Source organism: Wyeomyia smithii, chromosome 3 (genome assembly GCF_029784165.1).
Source record: "Wyeomyia smithii strain HCP4-BCI-WySm-NY-G18 chromosome 3, ASM2978416v1, whole genome shotgun sequence".
In the NCBI taxonomy this organism is placed as follows: Eukaryota; Metazoa; Arthropoda; class Insecta; order Diptera; family Culicidae; genus Wyeomyia; species Wyeomyia smithii.
Genome location: NC_073696.1, coordinates 120,408,407 through 120,433,149, shown reverse-complemented (window position 1 = coordinate 120,433,149; position 24,743 = coordinate 120,408,407). Strand labels below are relative to the sequence as shown.

Sequence of the window (24,743 nt, the reverse complement as noted above, 5' to 3'; positions counted from 1 at the left end):
TTGAATTTATATGTGATGGGACAAAATATGCGAGTACTTTTGAAAGGTACCCGCGTATTTTGTCCCATTTTGTCTTTTTTTTCAAGTTATATAACGTAAAACAATTCCACCTATGGTTTTTTGTTCTCAACGATAAACTTGTGGTGCGATGAAACTGTTATGGTCTTTGGTCCTGGATGTAATTGCTGGAAATCCGAAAATTCACGGATAATATTAAATCGCCGTTTTCTCAACATGTTGTTTTTCATTATGGGACAGTTATCCTCATCACTGGCCCTCTTTTAAAAAAGTTCAGTATAGTCAGGTGACCCACAAGATCACTTGAAAAGATAGATTTTGTTCTTTTAAGCCTCAAGGCACTCTTTTCTGCTTCTAGTTGCACGTACAATGGCAGCAATGGCAATGGCAGAATTGCATCAAGAGCTTTCGATGGGGTGCTTCTCATTGCTCCTGTTATAGTCGTTGAACTTTATCTAGCTTTGTTCTAGCGAAGGACACTTTGGTTTTTGGCCACCATACTAACGCAGCGTAGGTTAGTTCTGGACGTATAATCGATGTGAATATACACATCACCATTTTCGGTCTCAAACCCCTCATACATAGCACCCTTGATGAATAATGTTGGATGGTGATAAAAAAACTAAGACCAATAGTTGAGTTTGACAAATGTTGGAATGATGGAAAGTAATTATATCACCTTGCAAAAAAATGCACCTTGCACCTTGCAAAAAAAAAAAATCCACGTGGGTGGAGGCCAGGCTTATTTAAATGACTGTAAGCCAGTGACAGCAAATTTTCAACTAATTCGGCTCTCATTGTATTGCACACCTCTCTCTGCTCCACACACGTTCGGTAAACAGTCCGACAGCAATTGACGACAACACACATGCAACTCCAAACAGGCTGTTATTTTTCATCTCCTCATGAATGTTGGTTCTTCTAAGCTGTCGCTAATGACAGCCTTTACATCGCGAACTATTTCGTCACAAATCTGACTGGGCTGTCATGTGATTATGATTCACGAGAGTAAGGCCGATGCTATGATGCAAGTGAGGCAGTGCGAAACCCGTTTTTACTTGTGTGGGGAATAATATCAACAATGGGAAAATTTATGAAACCATTTGCTTCGTGTTCATCATGGCATCGGCCTAAGAAAGAGGAGAAAAGAAGGAGTGCGAATCAATACCATTGATGACAGCCGCAGCCGATCAGCAGGCTGTCAACAGCGTAGGCCAAACCAACAGGACATCCTCAAAATGAACAAAACTAGGCTGTCATGTTCGAACGAACAAAATACATGCGCAAGAATGAGCTGTCGTGTGCAACACAAGATAGCTTCGTTGCCGGTGTGAGCTTTAGTTGTATGTGAACTCTCATAAATAGCTTATGATGAGGCAGTTAGTGTAAAAAAGGACATTTGACAGTATGGTGTCACATCGCAGTCATTTTACTAAGCCTGGTTTAGGCATGTTTTGAGTTTTTTCTTTTTTTTATTTATCAATTGCTCCTCACTTTTCACGACAAAATTGTTGGAGTAGATCTTAAGCTTCAGGTTAGCCCAATGCCCAAAAATTCTCGATGAAACGCAGCCAGGGAACGTTGGGGGGGGGGTCACCGGCTTGGGTACGACATAGATATTCAGTCGCTCCATCTCTTCCAACGATCACTTCTAGTAGTGGGCCAACGTCAGATCCGGCCAGAGCAGCGCGTCTTCGCCCTAAAAAACTTTCGGCAGGTACTTCGTACTGCAAATACCAGTCCGGAGCGAAAGAAGAGCGGCTTCGACATCCCTTTCTCACTAATTGTCAGTCACAGCAGCACCTTCTTGGGCAACTTGGTGTCTGAAATGAACTTCACCTCGAAGCTCACTTTCTTCGTGGAGGAAGGTAAAATACGAAGAGCCCTGCCAGTCGTTGCCATCAAGGGTGAGATAGGTCTCGTCGTCCATCATCATCGCCACGTCGCGAATTTCTGACTTGACGCTGTCGCTGCGTCTTGCCTGCAGCTTCGAGACTAGTGGATGGAACTGCCGCTTCCAGACATGTATGTCCATGTTAGCCAGGTACTTTTCCGAACGCTCGCAGCGATGTAGCCAATTTTCCCTCAGTCTTTCTCTTCATCATCCTTGGGAGCTTCTTGTAGCTCAGGATCATCGGCCGGTCGGAACCGGGATTTTTTGATGCTCTGATTATTGTGCAATAGTGCCAAGATGTTGTAGATGCCGGAACGGGCGTATCCGGTGTCCCAAAATGCCGCACGATGTCCTATTTCGACGCAGCAGGGTACCGTTTTTTCTGTACGGAGTTGCGTCTCTGTTTTTGCCATTACGTTTAAAGTTCGACTGACAGTCACTTTTTTCTGCTGACTCATGGGTTACTATGGTAGTTTCGTCCGTGCGTGTGAAGGTAAACCCATGAAAAATCGGCAATTTTTGTCCATTTATTTTAATGTAAACGGTAGCAGTTCTGCGCCTATAAATACGATTATCATATTTCCAATACAGTAATCCATCAGCAGGCATAAGGAGCAAAACAAAGTTTTTTTTTCTTTTCTACTAAAATATTAACAATTTTCGCAAAATATCATATAGTGAAAATCTGTGTGAAAAATCACGGTAAACAAACAGTTAATTAACTAGCACTTTTAATATATTTCACGAAATCGTTCTTTTTAAAACGATCATTTTGGCATTTTTTTGTGGCATATCACTGAATTGATTGATGCAAAACAATTTACGTAATGCTACGTATTGTATTAATCAATTTAAAGTGATAGTATCAAAACCAACAAAAAGGCTTGAACTTTTTTGAGGCTCGGTTGGCTTAGGAAACGTCTGCCCAAAATAATACGCCGATATAATGAGATGGGTGTCATAGTGAATAAGTATGTATTGGAATGGCTCAGGTACGCAAACAACCTCACTCACATAGTAACTGATTCGTTCAATCGTTTAAAAATTGTAACCATTTGGTCGTTATCAGCAAACAGACGACAGTTTTAGCGGGAATGGAATTCCCTACCTTAGCGAAGACTTGTAAGACAACAGCAACAGTCGATGTTTGTCGTTAACTAGATTTCACCTACTTTCAATGGAGGTTCGTCAACAACATTAGTTATTGGCAACAAGGAGCGTTATCGCACATACCGGATCGTTAAGTATCATTTTAATTTACATATTGGGAACAGGCCGTACTGTTAACACTTCCATGATATTTTGTCAATTACTGATTTATCATGTTCATTTTGAGTGATTTTTTGAACATGGTCGTCTATGCAAAAAGCATATCATTGTTCTGTAGTCAGCCAGTTCAAATGTTTCAATTTTCAAAAAATTCTAAATAATTTACTGAATCCTTCAAATGTTTATTGATCATGTTTATTGAACTTTTGCAACCACCGAATCTGGCATTGTATGTAAATTCGTAATTCTGTTTACACCCTAGCCAACAAAGCTATTACTAAAACAAAACACTAACAGCAGCCAGTTGATAAATTTGTTTGCAATACTTTTTACATCACCTTGTCGAACATAAACAAATACTTGTGCGTTTGAGTGGACGATAATTATTTAGATCAAGATTGTCTACAAAACCGTGCCGCACGCTTAATTAGCTGATTTTTCCCTATTAACCGACCTCTAAATATCTGGGATATTCTTTGCCAAGATCAAGTTTTAAACCAGCTTGAATGTAATTTTATTTTATATTACAGTTCTCTTTTAAAAAGGTTCAATCTCTAACAAGAAACAAATCATTAAAAACATATTTTACTCAACTGCTCAACAAGCTATGGTCACAATTCAATTTCTCAATTTCGTTTCGCCATTATTGCCGTCATCCATTTTTGGTTTTAACATTCAGTCACTTTCGGGGTTTTCAAAATTAGCAGTGAATTGAAGTTGCATGGTGAAATATATTGAAACTTTATAATTAAAGGTATGCAAAATATTCTTGGGTAAAAGGAAAGTAGGAGCCAGGCATATTGGTTTGTGTTCGTATTTGTATTATTAAAATAACACTGGTGAACACGGGTGTGGCAATAAAGCTCAAACTGGAAAAAAAAAGAAAGATAATAGCTTTTAAACTATTCCTGTGAATTTGGTGCCTCTAGCCAATAACATTTTTTCAGAAACTTAAATGAGTTTCCTCGTTAACATAACGCTAAAGCGACGAACCCGGCGAGCAGTTTCTGTAGGACACTCTCACGTAAGTTGACGCATTTTGACTATGGCCTGAGCCATCAAATTTCACAGGAATTGTTAAAAAGATATAATTTTTCTAGGGCAACTATTATGAGCTCATTTTTCGCTATTGTCGACTAGTGTAATTTTTGGCATTTTATTCGACTTTTTTTTTTGAAGAACAGTAATTTTGTCCAACTATGTCAAATACCATACCATACCAAATTGTTTATTTGTTTAATCGGTATAGTATCCTCGGCGCTATTGTAGACGGTAATTTTCCAAAAACAGCATTTTACATATAATTTAAAAAAGAAAGAATGAAAAAAACGATATATCTATACTATCTACAACTTTACCGAAAACATCACACCGATTAAATACCCCCCGTGCGAAAACGCAATTGTCTACAATTTCTTTGACCAATTCCTGTTATCGTACACCAAGAACTGCGAAATTGACGGCTCGAATCGAAACCAGCAGCGGATAACACCCACAGCAACGAAAGCAGAATGTTATCGCAGATAAACTCAAGTGACAATTGATTTTACAAGGCTTTAATTCCCTATCAGTAAAATTGAATCAGATGCTGTACATACAATTAGGCTGGCCAATCTGGTCGGGAGAAGTCAGACGACGATTGATTGTAAAATTGACAGTAACCGTATTTACTTTGTACTTGATAGCTATATGTGCTATTTTATTGTTTATTGCCTAGCTCCAGGTGGCAGATTAGATTAGACTGAAAGCCATTTACCACTCTGATTAGTTCCCGTTTCGTTGAGTGAAATCCCGTCATAGTAAGAGGATATAAATAATATAGATTACGTTTTAAATTTATGTTAAATCAGCATTAATCAGCCACAATCACTTAAAGTGTACATCCCTATTCGCTGTGCGAAATGGTCATGTTGAATTGTACACTTTAAGTGGTTCAGTTTTGCATATTTCCCTGCAATGAAAAGTATTTACCATTGAACAATATAGAAGATATTTTGGAAATTTTGCAAGAGAAATATTTCGCATACCAATTCAAAACACACACAATCAAACAATTTAATGGAGATGCAGTCAATGGTTTACGAAATAGGCAGGAAAAATGGGCTAACTGGATTCAAAGCCATTGTTTGGTTCGACTTCAAGTAAGCATTTATCCGTTTCTATAAAAACTGATAATTTCAATCAACCCATACCTCCCGCAAAGAACTCAACTTTTACTTCCCAATTCGCGTTTTTCGTTAACCACAGGAAAAACGGTAGAAACTGTCTTCTGATTGAAAGATCAATCTATTCTCTATCTGTTTCTAATCGTTTTAAAATTTTATGTTTTGTATACCTACAATTATAAGACTTTGGAGGTAATGGAGGTAATGCTTGAAAAACTCTGTATAAAAATCAACTATATTCAACATTCAAAGCAAAATTCTTATTCTGGAATAATTTAACCTGAAATCATCAAATGTGTGCCACTTCGAAACGGGGGACAAGAATTTAGGTGTAAAATCTTTATCGATGCACCTACTCTAAAGTATTTTTTGGGTAGACTGCGATTCCGCAAAACGTGATGGACATGATGATTGAAAAATTACTGCAACTCGGTATTTGCACCCAGCTGCAATTATTGATTGATGTCCTATTGTTGCGATCTTTGCTTTGTTTGACGGACTATAAACTCTGCGAATGCCTGTGGAAAGCTGCATTGTTGTACATTCTAATGGAACCCACCTGCTGCCAGTTCTCCCTTCCGCGCAGTGTTTGCTTGCCTCATAACTTTATGCAGTTAAAACACGTGTCAGGCCGGGAAGCCTGCGGCTTTCTTCGCATGTCGAACAAGTGGCAGCAAAATTACGATTGTAAATTATGCACACTTGAACAAGAGCGTGGCTTAATCAGTGTGATTTACGAGAATTTAATCTGAAAACCCTAGGGAAACCTGCGCAACGTACCGCGCAGTGACCGCAAATAAGCTTTCAAGCTGGGCCTCATAAAACTTCAAGCCGAAACAAGGTTGCAGCGATTAATTCAGCTAAACTATATTGACATAATCATGCCGTTTCATAGATGACAGTTCTACAACTTTTCTAGATAGTGTGAAAAAATGCTGTCATGGGTTAGTTAATTATATCTACATAATTAGATAGATTAGCTGTGACTCAAATTTAACTAAAAGAGAACTTCAATTTGCAATTTGTTGGTAATTCGGTAACTCACTTGTTTGAGAATTAGAAATAGTTGGAATTCCTACAAATGCACCTCTCATGAAAGAAAAATCCCCATCAAATTCCAAAGAGGACCCCGCTTTGAGCATAATTGGGTCAATCCATTCGAAACGTTCCAAGGGTGAAAGGAAGCAAATATTATGTACTGTTGCTAGATACGTTATCTTGATCTGGTTGTTCAGTTGAATCATCAATGTATTTTGAGTGCCTTGAGATTATCATTCTATACTCAAAGAATTAGCTAAGGTGTTTACGTGTTTAAGGCCTTAAGCACTTGAATACAATGAATTGATCGAGGCGGTCTGTCTATGTGAAATGAAGCGAACCAGAATTTGTTTTTCCCAGAAGAAATATCATTCGCTTTTAATTAGTATTTTTTGAATCCTTAAGAATCGAGCAATTCTAAAACATAGAGTGTTGTTGTTGGTATCTTAAAAAAAAATTCCAAAAAATTATCTTAATCATTCACATCGATTCTAAACCAAATACACTATTCAATAAGGTAGCATATTTCAAACCAGCCAGAACGTCATATACTAACTGTTGGTGATGATGTTTTACGACTCCGATCGGCGATTCAGTTCCACATCGGACGCCAATTGTGGGAGAAATGTTTCCGGTCACACCGTATTTTGCATTCCGCTACTTCCCCGTTTACCTCTACTGCAATCTATGTATGTTTATGAATGGTTCATGAAAATGGCAAACCGATGGCACATGAGGCGGACGTGATTTAGCCAAATGACTCAACGAATTGACACCGATTGAAATAATCGAAATTAATAAATTGACTCTTTCACGAAAAGTATGCTTGGTTTTTATTATTTGCAAGTAAATGCTTCTTTGTAATAACTACTAGGTAAACGCAACGGTAATCTAATTCGCTAGATTGGGATTAATTTACCATTTCCAATGTACAACAATTCAATAGCTTCCGCTTTGTGTAGATCGATAACGGCACCGGCTTCGTCCTTACGGTTGAAGAGGGAAGAAAGGAAGTTTTACAATCGAGACCAAGTTTTCCTCTGCATCTCTTACGTCTACACGGTAATGAAGGTACTTTTGTCACCGTGGTAAGTGAAAGATTTTTATACCTTTATCCTTCCATCTACATGCTTATATATAGACTCAACTGCTCATCTTTACCGAGCCTTGTTAGTTCCCCACCCAAGTATCGGCAATTATAACTGCCTGTATAGCTGGTATTCATTCAACTGTGTGTGAATGGTCAACTAGGATGATAGGAGGGAGCTTGAGAATGAACCCATGCGTAAAAGTCCCTTTGACACCGAATGGTCTGATTCTACTAAGAGTCGAAATCATGACAAATCGCATTCTAAAGCAGACTCTGTAACTTTGAGTTTACGAGCTCCCTTTCATACCAATACAGTAAGGTCGTTTTTTACGCGGTTTTTTACGAGGGTTGCTTCCCTCCATTACTCAAAAACGGTACAAGATATCGACCTCATTTCAATCAAGTTTTCCGTTTTAGGTCACGAGTGATCATATATCAGTTTTCGAAAAAAATCACAATTTTTGGTGTAAATACTCAAAATTTAAAATATTGCATTTTGGTTTCTAGATTGGCCACTATCATATTCAAACGAGGTTTAAACGTTTCAGGGCGGTTTTCTTTGTTATTTTTGCAACTCAAAAAAGTCGTGTTTTACGTGTAAAAAACGACCTTAGTGTATTTATACTTCAGATCTTCCTGATCTATCACCAGGATTTACAAAACGTTGTTCTGTGATGACACAACGTTATAACGATACTAGGTCAAGTACTTGGGACTAATTTACGATGGAAAACTTATTTTCAAAGATCACATTGAGAGTTTACAAGCAAGTAAATCCTCTCATTAACAGATATTCTAAACTTTGTCTAAAGAATAAACTTTTAATTTACAGAAAAAAAATTACACCAGCAAATCAAGGATGGGAAAAATCGTTCAAGTGATAATTAATCAGTAGTCCAAACTGATTCTCTATCGCTTCCGATAATTTCAAAAGGATATGTGGTGAAAAATTTTCACTCGCGATTACTTTGATTTGTTTGTTTCGTTTCGCTCTTTCGATTTTTTTTCACACGTGTAGGTAGGGGAATTGTGGGTAAAATGAACAAGGGTGGTAAAATGGACACCCGTTTAACTCTTGACTATTACGTTGAAAAATAGTACAAACTTCTTTGGCACCTTATCTTAGAGGCACTAGAAGCTATTTGAGACAAAGTATACGACATGAAACAGTCAAACAGTCAAAATAATAAACAAAAACAAAAAACACGTGTACATTCGTGGTGGTGATGTTATTTTTGGCCTTCAAAACATAAGGTTTTTTCTAGTGTAAAAGTGTGTCTAGTGTATTATATAAAGATTTTTCTGCAGATATCTGTACCCAGACTACTAACCAGCATAAATCATCAAAGGTTAGTAATTGTTTAAATGTTTTTCTCGATATATTCAGGTATTTTCAATAATATGTATGTGCGGGTAAAATGGACAGCCAATGGTGATTGTGAAAAAATTGTGTTAATTTCCATTAAAAAATCAAGATGTTTCGTGTTTATATCAGAAAAAAGGCAAAGGTAAACTCGGACCGATGAACAGATGACCGCGGCTAAACGTACCGTTGAATGCGGAATGTCCGTAAAAAAGCTTCCGCCATTTCTCAGTTTCTCGCGGATAAGGTCATATAGTGTGATAAATTCTATGACAAACGGCGAAAATTGCACTGTTGATGAATGCATAAGTGTATCACGTGCTATGGAACAACATTTTACTATCTGTAAGGAATAATTAATGTTCACAGAGCGGGGGCCTAGTGTGGTTGGTAACGTCTCCGCCAACCACGCTCGACGCCTGGGTTCGAATCCCACCACCGACATAGGTGTCGATGGTTGTGAGGTGGCGTGATCCACTCACAACCAACCCAACTGGTCTAGATTCAATCCTAGCCGACACCGGGAGATTTTCTGAGGTGAAAAATCTCTGGGATCACGCCTTCCATCGCATGAGGAAGTAAAGCCGTTGGCGCCGGTCCGTTAATAAACGGGTCGTGAGTTGGGGTCCTGGGTGTGGAGTCGCCTCCCTGGGCGTCGGTGATTGGCCACAACAGTGGCGGAACTAGACCGACGGAAAATAAGTGAGAAAAAAAAAATGTTCACGCCCAAGGTGTTCATATTACCACCTCCCTATGTTCATTTTACCCACACGCGTCCATTTTACCCCCAAAAAACTGCTTTCGAAAATGCTCATGTAAACTACGAAAAAAACTATATTTTAGTACTTCTTCTTATTTTTCGTATCAACCATTAGTGGCTCAGTTAATGTACGCTATCGACTAATAGTTGTAGTGTTAAACTGTGGAGGAAATTGGAAAATGGCTTAGGGTGTCCCTTTTATCACCCCTTCCCCTATACAGCACGCGCAAACCGAGAAGGTAATTTTCTTCCTTTGAAATAATTGAACAAGAATGAAGGCTGGATGTTCTACGGGGTGTTGTCTTCTAGAAATAAGAATTAAGATACTGGTATTGTGGCCGGGGCGCATCAAACAGATTTCCAGAAAGCATGTATTCAAGTATATTACATGCAAGCTTTCATGTAATATAGAGTGGTGAACGGCTTCAGCAGTGGTTTTCTTCGGCAGGTTCCTGCATAAGATCGCTGTAGAAAACCACTGACGAAGCCGTTCGCTACCCTATATGAAGTACATGCAAGATTGAGATTTGAATTGCCTTATAGTCTAGAGGTTTCAACCAAGAAATACATTAGAGAATTATCGAGAGACTAGTTTGATACTCTCTATACTTTATGAGTCCAATTTTATATCATTGTGAGGCAAATCTTTAGAGTATGGCATCATTTTATGTCGTTGATTCAATGTTGAATGTATTGCAAAAATTGCAGCTTGAAACTATTGAACTGAAAAAAATCGGTGAGAGAGTTTTCGTATTCAGGAAACGAAAATTTTCAGTATTGATTCTCCTGAAATTATCATAAACGATTCTTTTTCATTTCTGTAACTAAGCAGCCGTATCATTGTTGATAAATGAAAATTAACAAAACGATTCCATGCGATAAAAAATCGGAAGTGATTCTCCGAGTGAATGATTTTTTCCATCCTTGCCAGTAATGCTTCGTTACAGCACAAAGTTAAGTTGTTTAGCAGAAAAAAACGCTCCAAAGGATTCAGAATAAAATTTTGGGAATGATTTGAAAACGTCTTTCATTTATACGCTCGAATTACACGGACTTCAACCATCAGAAGCTATGTCAAAATAAATTATTACAAATTTTCGACAAAAATCGGCGCAATCCTCGATTGTTATTTTTAAAGGCGATAAGTTACTAATTAGTTGTAAGATTATTTCCCTTTTCTCTTACCAAAAAAGTTCCAATCCCTGTAAATATAAACCCTAATTGCGAAAGTAAAAAAAATCCTGATTACAATTCTCTAATAGTTCGATTTAAACCATCCCTGAAAGAGAACCTCATTTTGAATTCTGCCCAGTACACTCAAATAGCAATTTTTTATATGCGAGATTGCTCCACAGTTTAACAGAAAAATCCTTCGAATACTAGTGTCATCAAATAACTTCCTCATGGTGTTCAAAAAGTTTCATTAAGCTTATTACAAGGCACTCTCTTAATAATAGAGTCGAAAGCTCTTTTCACGATCAATATTTGACAGCCGACAGGCTTTCATTGCCAGAAACAGTAGTGCCGCTTCACCTACCGCTGACGCTGCTACCACTACTTCCGCTACTGCTACCCGCTTTCGCTGCGCCTACGCTGGCGCCCGATACCGCTACTGCTGCTACTTACTTTTTTTCTACATTTTTCTCGAGCCCGAATCTCTCTGGGATCGCCGTTAGGCATTGCTTCAGGGGGAAGGGCGAGTGTGCTTAGTACACCCCCTCATTATATAATGACTTGACTGAGTTCGTAAAGGCAACGTTAGCCTTCACTGGCATTTCGATGGCTATTTCGTCGATTGATGCCTTGCAGCGTGAGAACGATCTGGGAAGCAGCCGTGATGACTGCTCTCCAGATGCTTCCGCCTTCGCACACCCTTCCCACTATGATTTTCGGATTAGTATCCGGCCCACTCACTGCCAAAATTCCGCTCCTTACCTGTGCGAAACGTGGACAAACGAATAACGCATGCTCAAAGGTTTTCTTCGCGCCCGCACATTGTGGACACATAAGTGATTCTGCGTGCCCAAACTTGTGCAGGTACTGCCAGAGCATCCATGGCCTGATAGTATCTATGTCAGGTGGAGGTTAACTTCCCCATGGCGTCTATCGATCCAGTCGGCTATCTCCGGGATGAGTCGGTGCGTCCAACTACCTTTGGTAGAATCATTCCCGCTGCCACCTGGCCATCGAAGTTGACCTTCTGGTGGTTCGTTCTTTGACAATGATGCTGATAGGCATCACGATTCGATACGCGCGTGCACATGAGCCTGTAGGTGCTTTCTAGTTCACCGCGGTAACTGAAAGTACCCAACGCTTTCGACCACACGGGTCCGCCTTACCTGAGTATGGACGTTGCCATGCTTTCTAGCAGCTTACGCCTGCTGCTAAATACCGCCGAGCTCTATGACATAATACGCGATAACGCCGCTATAGTTGTGTAAGCTTTCTTGCAGGCATAGTCGACATGGCTCCCAAACGCGAGCTTGTCGTCGATCATTACCCCCAAAAAGCTTTAAGGCGATAGTGCATCTCTGTTATTTAATGCTCTAACTCTAGTTTCCTGGAGTGCATCCAATACTTAACTACGTATATGGTTAGCGCGGCTTTCAACTCAACCTCGCTAACTAGGAACGTTGCAATACCTCCAATACTAACTTGGAATCGATTCTTTTACTTCCGATACTCGATCTATGGTACCAAGACAAGATTACTAATCATTTAGCTATAGAGTCCCAGATAGCGCTATTGAACGCGTTTTTCACATCTAGCATGACAACTGCGCAATAGTGAATACCCCTTCTTTTACGCTAGATTGCTACTTCGGCCGTCTTAATGACGGCGAAAATAGCATCCACCGTGGACTTACCCCTTGCGGAAGCCGAACTGGTTGCTTGACAGACCGGTTTCACTCTCGGTGAATCTCACAAGTCTGTTGAGGATTACCCTCTCATGCATCTTATCCGCTGTATCTAGCAGACAGGTTGGTCTATATTCCGATGGGTCACCTGGTGGTTTTCCGGCCATCGGCAGTAATACCAGTCTCTGTCGCATCCACCTATCTGGGAAGAGGCAATCGTCTAGGCATTTCTACATGGCCGCCCTGAACAACCCGGGGCCACCTTTATGGCCATCATAATGGTCAGGTTCTGGATTCCGTCTGTTCCCGGTGCCTTGCTCACCTTTAGGGAATTTGCGATCTCAATGAGTTCGCCGTTCGTTACCCTTGCGGCCTCCTTGACCTCTGCGCAGCTGCCGTCACTCGTTATTTGTGGTGACTAGGCAGCCGGAGGTCAGGAGTTCGGCTCGTGGTGTGGGAAGAGTCCCTCAATGATCCGCTTCAACATCGCTGGTGATTGCTCTGCCGGAGCTGACGAGTCTCTGATCTAGGCCCTGTGAGCGTCACCTCATGAGTTCGTGTTGGCACTTTCGCAAAGTCTATCAAAACACGTTCGTTTACTAGCCTTTATCGCGCTCTTAAGTGTTACCTTAGCGGATTTGAATGCTGCCTGGCGCTCCAATCTTTGCGGAGGTCGGCTATCACGTCGGTCCACCAGATGGCCTTCCATTTCTAGGCTGACAAGACCTAGGCATCGCGGTGTCGCTAACCCGCGATAGTGTAGCAATGAGTTGGTCCGCACTCAGGGAGGCCCTCCCCTCTTCGAGGTTCCATCTTATTACTTCCCCAAATACATCAGCATCAAAGTGCGATATCTTCCAGCCAGGTTGGGGTATTGGCCCTACCCGTCGCTTTTGCCGCCTTGTGTCCACGCTATAGCTGACCGATTGGTGGTCGCTATTAGTGTGGCCGTTGTCTACCCTCCAGTTCGTGTCAGTCCAGGGCTGCCGAACGTCACGTCGATGATCGATTCCGCTACGTTTCCGCTGTAGGTACTTTAAGTACTGACTTTTGCCAAATCTAAGTGGAAAGCTGCTACTTATTTAGTAGCTATCCACTAGTAGACTGATTGGCTAGAGCAGAGTCAAGTTTTTGAGAAGCTATTTAAAAATGCTATTTTGGGAAGGTATTGATGATTACAAATAGTTTCAGAGCCAAAACTGTTTGTTTGATCGGTGTGAAGTCTTCGGAAATGTTGTAGATAGTAATTTTGTCTTCTCGAGAAAAATATACAATGTTTTGGCTCTAAAAATATATGTAATCATCAATACCTAGAAAAAAAAGCATTTTTTCATTAGCTTCTCAAAAATGAATCGTGTTCAAAAAAACTAAACCAATTGCACAAAATGGCACCTTTTGGCAACCTATGCAAAGTTTCAATCAAATAATAAATGACAATTAAAAAGAATATTAAAATTGGGACATTTTTTGTGAACTGCTCGCTAGTAAAGCTTAGTACGCGACACGAGGAAGCGAGGAAGTCGCGAAAGTTCACTGATTCGATCATGATACAATTTTTGTTCCGAATTTGGAAACAAATCCGGAGAATTAGACTTGAGTTTCCGCGTTTGTCCGAGTCAGCACGGCCGAAAACAAAACATACGATATATTTTGACAATACGAATCCATACGATATTAATATCTCATATTTTGCGCTGCATCGCTTAACGTGTTCAGTGCTCGTGAAAAAATACTGTCCCTGTACCTACTCTACTGTATTGATCCTCTCGTTTTGTTGGATAATTGACAGTAGTAAGATGATCGGATCATTAAGAAACCCGTTGCTATGATCCTTTGAGGGAACACTCTTGTTTTAAATCATTGTCATATAGCTGTTTAAAGAAACTCAAATAGGGCTGAGATTAAAAAGATTTTTTCACGGTGAAAAAACTGTTAAATTTACTGGAGAGCTTTTATTATGAATAATGATATCAAAAGTAAATGGAGATACAGCACGAAGAAGGACTTAATAACGGGTCACTCTGCAGTACCCCGAGCGCTGCTTCGCGATCGGCTGGAAAGTGGTCAAGGATAATGGAGTAATAAGCCCTTTGATGTAACCAATCGAATGCGTGGACCAAAGCTCGAAAATGCAGAACTGTGTGAAGGCGAATAATGAAAGCATTCAGGGTGCTACAATATTTTCTCCCCGATTCCTTTCTATCTGCTAAGTATCACCTATTGCTGACCAAGTTTACTGTTTCCATACAGATAGCAGAGCGAAAATCTATTTCCATCAAATATCATTTACTTTGCGATTGTTTGCTTACAGCCTATGCTAAAAATTATATGAATATTTTAGCTTGATAATTGTATCCTTACTCCAGGAAGTGAAAAAAACTATTTATAAGTTTTTTACTGCCAAATGCTACAGTAGTATAGAGAGATATTTTAAGATTTGAAAAACATTTAAAAAATTGTCTACAAATATTTCAAAATTGGATGATTTTCTTAGATATAAGAAACCCATAATTTTATTTATTTAATCGACAACTAATTTGCATAATCATGTTTCATCCGTTGTTATAATTGGAAAGCAAAGCTCGTAATGCCCAACCAAAACAATTAGCGCTATGCATTGGCTAACGATTCCAGGAACAAATAAAATAATTGTTTATTAACTTGAGATTAAATACTAAATGAACAAGTATTGAACAACTTTTCTCCCGTCACATGATATTTCAAGTGATATGGCTACAAGTCAAATATCTCTTCATGGAATATACAACAATACAGTGTTTTTTTCTAATTTAAATTCATCATCAATTCATCAAAAACAAAATTCAATCAAGGACTGAACTATTGAATGAGTTTTTTTTTTCATTTGTTTTTTAACCATCTATGCAAACCAGGATAAACCAGGTCCTGAAAAGTTCGCTATAGCATTTTCTCCAAGTCAAGATTCGTACATATGTTTATGAAACGCATCATAGCACCGAAAAATATTACTGAACGAGTAGGAAATGTGTTTCAGATGAGCTATTATTTCAGAAACAAACGGTGGCTAAATATAAACACCAAACGCATTATAATCGTCAAAACAAACTTCTTCGTCAATATTGGGCTGTTCGATTACGTTTTCGGTGGAGCACAATTTAATTTTTATACCAAAACCTTCACAATCGAGTCGCATTGTCACTGTTTATTTTGATAGCTGTTTTGGGATAATCAAGATAAAATTTTAATCTATTTTGCACAATGTTTGTCCGTAGTCATATCATATATGGAAAGTTGCAAGCAGCAGTTAGGAAACTCCAGAAGCATGTGTAGCTCAAAGCTCAAACTTTTGAACGTTTTTCACGAGTTTGATGTATATTGTTCTATAATTTATCAAAAAGGCGTCACGAGTAAGTTTTCACGAGTTTGCTGTTTGTTGTTCTATAATTTATCAAAAAGGCGTCTTAAAACAAAAAATACGTGCTAGCTAGCTGCTAGACAAGCTTGACAGGTGAGTTGATAATTTTCATGCATTCGAAATTCCCATTCACTGGAATTATTGTGTTTGATTTTGCACTATTTTACTCTCAGGTTATCTAGCGGTAATTGAACGATCCGAAAATCTCAAAATGGTAGCAGTCATTTTTTGACTCAAACATGTGTCATAAAAAACATTGCAAATCAGCCTGAAAAATTATTCTAAATGAAAAAAAAAAATACTGAAATAAATCACGTGGATCACTTGCAGCGGAGGATCGCACACACTATTTTTCTCGGCGATAATAGATGCTTTCTTAATCAACACTTTCGGATAGATTACGACCGTAGCAAAGACACTGCAATTAATTTTATCACATTCACATTTATCCTAGCGTTGAGGTAAACATTTACATCAGCACCGTACTCACATTTTGATACTCTTAGTTGCCACCCGGTCAACATTTTGCCGCTTGTTTTCGATCCTCACAGTTCTTGGACACTATAAACTGGGTACTGCGAGGATGTCCGAAACAGAAGTGCAAAAAAGCGAAGATTTCACGATCGAAATTACTTCCGGTTACAGTCTCGCGCGTGTTCTTACTTCCAGCGTTGAGCCCTTCCGAAACCACGATCGATAGAAAGAATCAATGAACCGCCGCCGTCAGAACCGGAGAACCCGACCGATTGAACCGAAACGACTGTCGGGACGTTTAGCGAGGAATTAAGCCGCACATGAAGCTTTCCTGGCGCATTTATACAGCCATACCTGCGGGTAAAACGTAAACCTGTGTGCACAGCTGAGAGATGAGATATCGATAGAGCTGTTCAACGGTCGTTGAATGACTGAATCGGTTATCAGTACCAGGGACGGCTGAGCGTCGCGACGACTGCGATACGGTGCTATTCCCACCTACAACGAACCGTTGTTCGAACTGACGCCAGCGAAACTCTGCTGACTAGCAGCCCGGAGGCGATCGACGATCGAGTTGTCGTCGCTTAAAATCCGCAAGGTGTTTGGAATGTTTTGCGACTACAATTACCTCACGCTATTCGCACGCGACTTAATTTGGCACCGTCACCTACCATGGATCAGACGCTGCCCGCAGAACCCGCACCTTTGCGTATGAAGCGGTTGAAACTAGTTTCGGGTGCTAAAAGCACTACACTTTGGGTGATGGTCATAATTGTTATTATCGTGTTTTCAGTAAAGTGCTGAACAGGTAGCTGTCTTTGAGAGGAAAAGTTCGATGTTTGACGATCAGAACAAAAGAGGTACGATTTTAGATTCGATGCACCAAGTGATGGACATGCGTTGCCTTTCATTCTTTTAACGAGCTGTCGACTTGAGTTACGTATGCAATATTGAAGGCTATCTATTTTCAGCATATTAAACCGTCTGTAATAACACAACTTAATCAATGCTTTTAGGTTACTGCAATCATTTGCTGATTCACTTGTTATAACAACAGTAGAAGATGGAACAATGTTTACTTCGGCAACAATACATGTACGTTTTACTGATTGAAAAAAATATAATGTTTTACATATCAAATGTTGTAAACTGGTTGCTATACATTATCGTGGTGAAAAATAATAAAAAACAAATCGATTTTACACGGCTGCAATGACAGTTGTGAGATTTACCTAGAGCTCTGCTAACGTCCACGTTAAGGATCACATAAAGAATGCATCTCTTATCATTAGTGCAGACTAGACTAGACTTGACTAGACATAAAGAATTCATCTCTTATCATTGGTTGTTTTTTTATCATTGCAAGAATTGACCTTTTTGGTTCAGGGAGGTTGTTCACAAGGTGTTAGTATTGAATTTCACTTTGCTTAAGAAGTACATTTCCAGAGAATATTAGTTTATTATTTCCGATTGAAAACTAGGTAAAATTAACCGGGTGTTGTAATGATTCCGTTTCCTCATAGTTTTCATCAAGTTACTATACTGACAAAGTAACTGATTCCTGCACTTATCGGTTAGTACCAAATGAGAGAAGTGTAGCCTCACTCTTATTTAGTACCAGTGCATACTTTTGCTGCTTAAAATCGACAGTTGGAATGTAACTGCAATTCGAATAGGTACTTGGGTTTGCCATACGACTTGTGAATTGTTATGTTTGCCAGAAAACGAGTGTGTACTTAACCTATATTATAGCATTGGAATCTTTTCTGTCGAAGAGTGCAATTCACCTCATTTCAAAGGATTATGAATTCGTGCTACGTGTTATCATGTGAGCACATTAAGTATATGCTCAGTAGTGAAGTGGGTAAATGCCAACTTTTTTTCCATTCTGTTACCAATAAAATCGAAAGTAAAAATATTTGTGTATTTACTCTTGAACCATCCACAATTCCGTTCAGGATATCAGAAACGTTGCAAATCTCACGTACAGGTTATTACTTATCATTACAGTCGATATGTGTTCCTCTAGCGTCTGCTTAAGTTCAAAATCTAAAGGAGGATTTTCGTTACTCGTTCCAGGAGCCAGCCTAACTTTCAAACAAGCGATACGATCAGAAATATGTTCATGTCTTAGGTAGTTAGCTCCGGAGAACTGCCTCAAAGCAAAGCTTTGGTGCTACATTCCGATTCGGAATTCGACCTTCTGTTTATTATACACAGATGCAGCCAACTTTTTTAGAGTACAGAACAATGACGGGCTAGCCCGCTACGATCCTACGAACCCGAGCCGGGACTCGAACATAAGACAACTGGCTTGTTAAGTCAGCATTATACCTCAAGACCAGCTGAAAAGGCTACCTCGTTGTACTCTAAACAATCCATTGTTGAGTTTCGAAACAATTTTGTACCATGTGATATGTAAAGGCCAACAAGTGGTTTTTGTACATCACTGTTCTGTTTTCGCCAGTTTCAACTAGTTTTGAACTGTAAACAAATCAAAACAGATGAAAACGTGTAAAAACTACCGCGACATTATTATCACAATAACGAGTATGATGAAGAGTTGAACTAGAATTTATGTCCAATTGTCGAGTTGTCGTTTATCCTAGAGCTCAAAGTGGAAAAATATGCAAGATTATAATTTTAACCGTTCCTGCGAATTGTGATGCCCTTAGCCAGCTCGGAGATGCGTAGTCTTTAGAGATTTGAATTAAGTTTCCCCGTAAGTAATCGTAGAAGCGACAAACCCGATGAACAATCCACGGTGTTTCCGGTAGAGCAAACTGAATTAGAAAAATCAGTATCGCTCTAATGCTCGTCATTCGAAAGCTTCAGGTGTCACCTTTAATGTTCTACCAAATTGAAATGTTCTATCGGCGGGACTAGAACAGTTTTTACATAGAACTAACACATCGTTCAATAAGTCCCGGGACTAACTAAGAAAACAACATTCTTCTGCAAAATTATTTTTTATTCATCAACATAATCACCTTCAAGTGCAATACAATCGTCCCAACGCTTCTCTAACTTTTCGATTCCATGCTTGTAGAACGATTTGTCCTTGGCCTCAAAATAAGTTTTAGTCTCAGCAATTAATCATTCGAGCCAAATCTTTTTCCCTGGAGCATCTTTTTGAGATCAGCAAAGAGCCAGTAGTCGCTGATGGCTAAATCTGGAGAGTATGGCGGGTGAGGAAGTAAATTAGACTCGTTAAATTTGGCCATTGTTTTCATTGACTTGTGGCAAGGTGTCTTGATGAAAGGTGATTTTTTTGAAGTAGAATACTTCTCTCAGGAAGTTCGGCTACATAGGGATGTGAAATGAAAATCTGAAACCGAAAAAAGTGAAAAATATGTCCAATTTCAAATGCTAATAAATCGGTTAGTATTCGATGGATTTCCTTCATTCTTGCAGCAATAGATTGGAAAATCTTCTAAGATTCTTCCCAAAATAAGATAATTGTAATTTTATTATTTACACTATTGTACTATTGAAAATTGTCAAGCCTTGTCAAAACGAAAAACTCGACCTCTGATTGGTCGTTATATGCTTGCTTTCCAAGCACGGTCGACAGGATCATATACCTTGCAATTGAAAACATGCTATTTGGCCTATATAAGAGCCTGTTTCAGCCGTAGCCGCTCATAATAGTTCTAGACAGCGACAACAGCAGTCGTCCTTCCTTAACAGCAGAACTAGCCCTGTGATTGGTCACCACGTCTCAGGAGCAGCGCGGTTTTTCTCAGCGTGTGTCGCCAAACTGCTATTATTCCCCCCGTGTTTGGGCAGCATGAAGATTGCCATCAGGAAATCCAATTTCGGAAATCAAAACGCCTTTTTCAAGGCAAATAAACAAGTCATTGAAAGTTAATAATTTTGTTCAACGCAAGCAAGCATTCTGTGTTGCATCCTAGCAATTTAAATTTGTCGCACCCGTCTAATTTACTGAATGTGAAGTAGCTTCCACAGTGCATGTTGTCCGTGTATCTTAATTTTCTGGCATCAACACAAGCAGACCTTCTGTGCGGGATGCAATCAAATTCTGTTGTAGTTGTCTAATTTTCACTTTATTTAGTAAACCCCCCACTGTAGGGGCAGCGCAAAGGCTGCGATCAGCATAACCGACATTGAATAATAAACTGCCCTGTTAGTACGCATTCACAAAAGCAGTTAGTTTGACTATGCAGAGCTAATATGGAGTCGATTCAATCAATCAGCATAAACAGAATTTTGTCGTCTCCCTGCTGCCAAGTTGCAACATGATGCAACACGCAACAGCGAGCAAACGAAGTCGCTTGATGTTACAAACCGCAATAAGATACGGGTTAAAACCGTTGCGTGTGTGAGAGCACCATCGGTACACTATCTACTGTCTACTGAACGCAATAATCTGCTTACATGCGACACGGGGACGGGAACATTTTCTTCAACCAAGCTGCACAACACGACACAAAACATGTTATTTTGTTGCTTCAATGAGAGTGCTATCGGTCCGGCTCGACAGAATGTTCACAAGAAATCATTTTTGTGCATCCGTGCTACGAAACTGAGGAAAAACTTTAGAAACTGAAAAAAGAGGTGGAGCTTATCAAATGATCGCTCTGAGCCAGAATGAAGTCACACATATGTTTCAAGTTATATCATTCCACCATGTACGAAAAATAACTCATTCCTATTTTCATCCCTATATAAGAGCCTGTTTTAGTCGAAGCCGCTCATAATAGTTCTGAACAGCGACGACAGCAGTCCTCCCTTAGCAGCAGCGGGAGCGAGCAGTGGGTACCATCGATAGCGGATAGTGGCCACAACTGTGGCATGGCTGCGGATAAGCGTAGCAGTTTCAGCGGATCTCACCATCGAGCAGATGCAGGTACAGCGGATACCAATGGCGGCCACAACTGTGGCATGGCTACGGATAGCGTTGCAGTTGCTCAGCAGTTGGGCCAGCGTATAGCGGCCACAACTGTGGCATGGCTATGCATAGCGTAGCTGTTGCAGCGGGTATATCAGCATCGATAGTAGCAGGGTCAGCTGATGCAACGACACTCCCTTCACTGAAATGCTGTTTCAGTGTGGTAGCGGGAAGCATCAGCAGCAGGCTTGCATGAAGTGAATACATCAGCCTAGGGATGGGAAACCTATCGATAATTATCGATAATATCGATAGTTGCCGGCTATCGATAGAATCGTTAAGCTTTCAGCGTTATCGATAGCTATTGATAATTCTCTCGCGGTGGCATGCATACTCCACAATGATGCCAGAACTGAAAACAATAAATTGACCTTGCCAGTTTTGAAAGACACTTTGATGCTTGTTCGCTCTCACACGAAATCCTCTTTAAAATTGTTAGAAAATTGAAAGATAATCATTTTCGCTCATTTTAACTCGTACGGACAACGGCGAAATTTCGCATAAGTGTGAACGATATGTGCGAATAAACTATTAAATATTGTTCCTGTCCACAACGTAAGCAACATTTTGTTGTTTTTCTGCATCTGCTTCTAGCTGTCAAACTATCGATAATTATCGATAGTTATCGATAGAATTGGGAAATTATCGATAGTTATCGATAGCGATTTTAGTCGATATTTCCCATCCCTACATCAGCCAGCAACTTTCTCTAAGGCCTCTGCCATAGTAGACGCGAAAAGCGGCGCGAACCGATTCGCTCGGCCGCAGGTTAATGTACAGCTCTAGTGATGGCTGTACATTAACCTACAGCCGAGCGAATCGGTTCGCGTCTTTTATGGCAGAGGCCTAATGTGAAAGTTGCATCATTTTGTTCAGAAGAATATTATTGTCGGTAATTGCGATTGCGTAAATCCGATTTTGAATTGAACAATTGTTCTTTTGAGAACGAATAAAACAATTATTTGAAGAGTTAATAGCTTTTGGTACCAATAGCAGTATAGTGACAACCTCAGCGGTAGATGCAGATGCAGCCGGTACATCCCTGAGGCCGATGTAAAGGTAAATGGGAGCAGCACGGCGAAACAGTCGGGTTATGCTTAGACGTGCGTCATTTTTCGTTGTTGATATTCCCCACATGAAACGACGCGCTTTCGAATGATAGCGGTGGTATTAGCGGTAGATGCATTTGCCAAAACTTCCTCCAGTAAAGCCGTGTCTAGTTTTCAATGTGAAAACACCTTTCTCATTGTGTTGACCGTGCGCCTTAGTCCTCACTATCAAGGTAACACAGAGATGTAAGATAAACACTACATCCTATGATAAATTGAACAATTGTCCTTATAAGGACAACAAATGAATTAATGAAGATTTAATTTTGAAGTAGAATACTTCTCTCAGGAAGTTCAGCTACATAGGGATGTGGAATGAAAATCTAAAACTGAAAAAAGTGAGAAAAAATTCAAATGCTAATAAATCGGTTAGTTTTCGATGGATTTCCTTCGTTTTTGCAGCAATCGATTAGGAAATTCCTACCAAATGCATTAAATTGCAATTTTATCATTCGAACTATTGTACTATTGAAAACTCTTAAGCCTTGTCAAAACACAAAATTCAACCTCTGATTGGTCGTTATACCGCGCTTTCCCAAGCACGGTCGGCAGAGTTATGGACCTAGTAAATTGGGAATGCATCATTTGGCCTATATAAGAGCTTCATCAGATAATAAACAAACATGTCATCGGATATTAAATTGAACAACTGAAATTTAAAGAACACAAATGATTATTTGAAGAGTTAATATTTTCTCGTTTTGCGCTATAATCCAAAGTTAATAATCTTCATCTACATGCATACTCTGACTATTATTACGTGTTTGCGTCGCTTAGTGTTTGGCTACGGTCATGCAGAACGCAAATAACGGCGCGTTGCGATTCGGCAAGACGAAATCTGTTGAAATGTATAGTTCTACTTCGCCTTAAAAAGAGCTGTACATTTCACCACGGGCCAATCGCATCGCGCCGGCATTCGCGTTCTGCATAACCGTAGCCTTTGTTCCGTTCCCGTTTAATGATGTCGTATTAAATGTGCATATTACAATTCGGCAGCACTTCAACTTCTCATTTGCACAAAATTTAAAAATATTCAATGAATTTCATTCAAAATATCAGACAAAAAGAAATTACAATACTGCCAATGAACGGTCAACGTTTATTTACTAGAAAAAATGACTGACACGCAAGCAGCCGGGTTATCTTTCTTGTAAAAGTATTCTACTTCAACCTTGCGGTCGTGGCTTTGCATACAACCTTCTTGTGATTTTTTTCTTCAAGTGTGGTCGTTTTTTTTCGCGATTTCGTCTTTCAAACGCAACAATAACTCGTTGTAATAGTCGCTATTTATGGTTCTTCCCTTTTCAAGGTAGTCGATGTAAATTATACCGTGTGCATCCCATAAAACTGACGCCATGACTTTGTCAGCTGCCTTAGGTGTTTTCGGACGCTTTGGACGGCTCTCACCGACTGCACGCCACTCAGCTGACTGCCAATTCGACTCCGGAGTGGAATGGTGGATCCATGTTTCGTCCATTGTCTCATACCGACGAAAGAACTCCTGTTTATTGCAAGTAAACAGTGTCGAAGAACTCTCTGAATCGTCTATTCGTTGTTGCTCTTGTTCAACTGTGGGCAAACGCGGCACCCACTCCGAAAATACCTTTTTCATGCTCAATTTTTCGTTTAAAATCGTAAACGCACTTCCAGTTAATATGTTTACGATCCTAGCAATCTCAGGAACTTTCATTTTGCGGTCATCCATCACGATTTTCGAAATTTGCTTAATATTTTCCGAAGTTACTGCTTCATTTGGCCCACCTAAGCGTTCTGCATTACTTGTATTGTTTGAAATCTGCATACCACCGACAAATCGTTGTTTTCGATGGAGTAGAGTCCGGATAACACTTTTCAAGCCATTGCGGAGTTTGCACGGTATGTTTTCTCAACAAATATCAATGTTTTATCAACACACGATATTCGTTTTTTTTACACAAATGCAAAAGGAGCGTCACTTTCACCACATTAGCTTTGTTATTTATGGTTCGATTGACGTGAAAATTTTATACATGTCATTTGAAGGTGGGCACTTTCGAAAAATGAGGTTGATTTGACACATTAGTAATGCCATCTATGGGTTAGTCCCACAGACTGATTGAACGATGTGTTACGTCTACCTAGAAGTTAGGTACCTGAATTCGAAAGTCAAGAATTTCAATCAGGGATGTTACGGATGTGATTATTCAGACAACTGCAGATGCGGATATGTGATTACGGATGCAGATGTAGATGCGGATGTCAATTTTCATACGGATGAATCGCATCCGCGGTTGCGAATGCGGATATCCGTAGCATCGCTTGTGTTTTATTTTGCTTATTTCACATGACAATGTCCCTCTCCAGTGCAAAAGTTATGTAGTCATATTTTTTTTCAATATCCGCATGGTATGATGCGGATGC

The 24,743-nt window shown here is 39.7% G+C and overlaps 1 protein-coding gene across 2 annotated transcripts in view; it reads right to left on the bottom strand.

Moving 5' to 3' along the window:
- The window catches only part of LOC129732664 (putative inorganic phosphate cotransporter), a 49,563-nt gene that overhangs the window by 7,636 nt on the left and 17,184 nt on the right, over positions 1-24,743 (bottom strand). Inside the window, exon 1 of one of the 2 annotated variants that reach the window (XM_055693730.1) lies at positions 16,339-16,723. The exons of the other annotated variant lie outside the window; for it this stretch is intronic. Coding sequence (XP_055549705.1) covers positions 16,339-16,372 — 34 coding nt within the window. The 5' untranslated portion in view covers positions 16,373-16,723. Of the gene's footprint in view, positions 1-16,338; positions 16,724-24,743 lie in introns of those variants that run through there. 2 annotated transcript variants of the gene reach the window in all.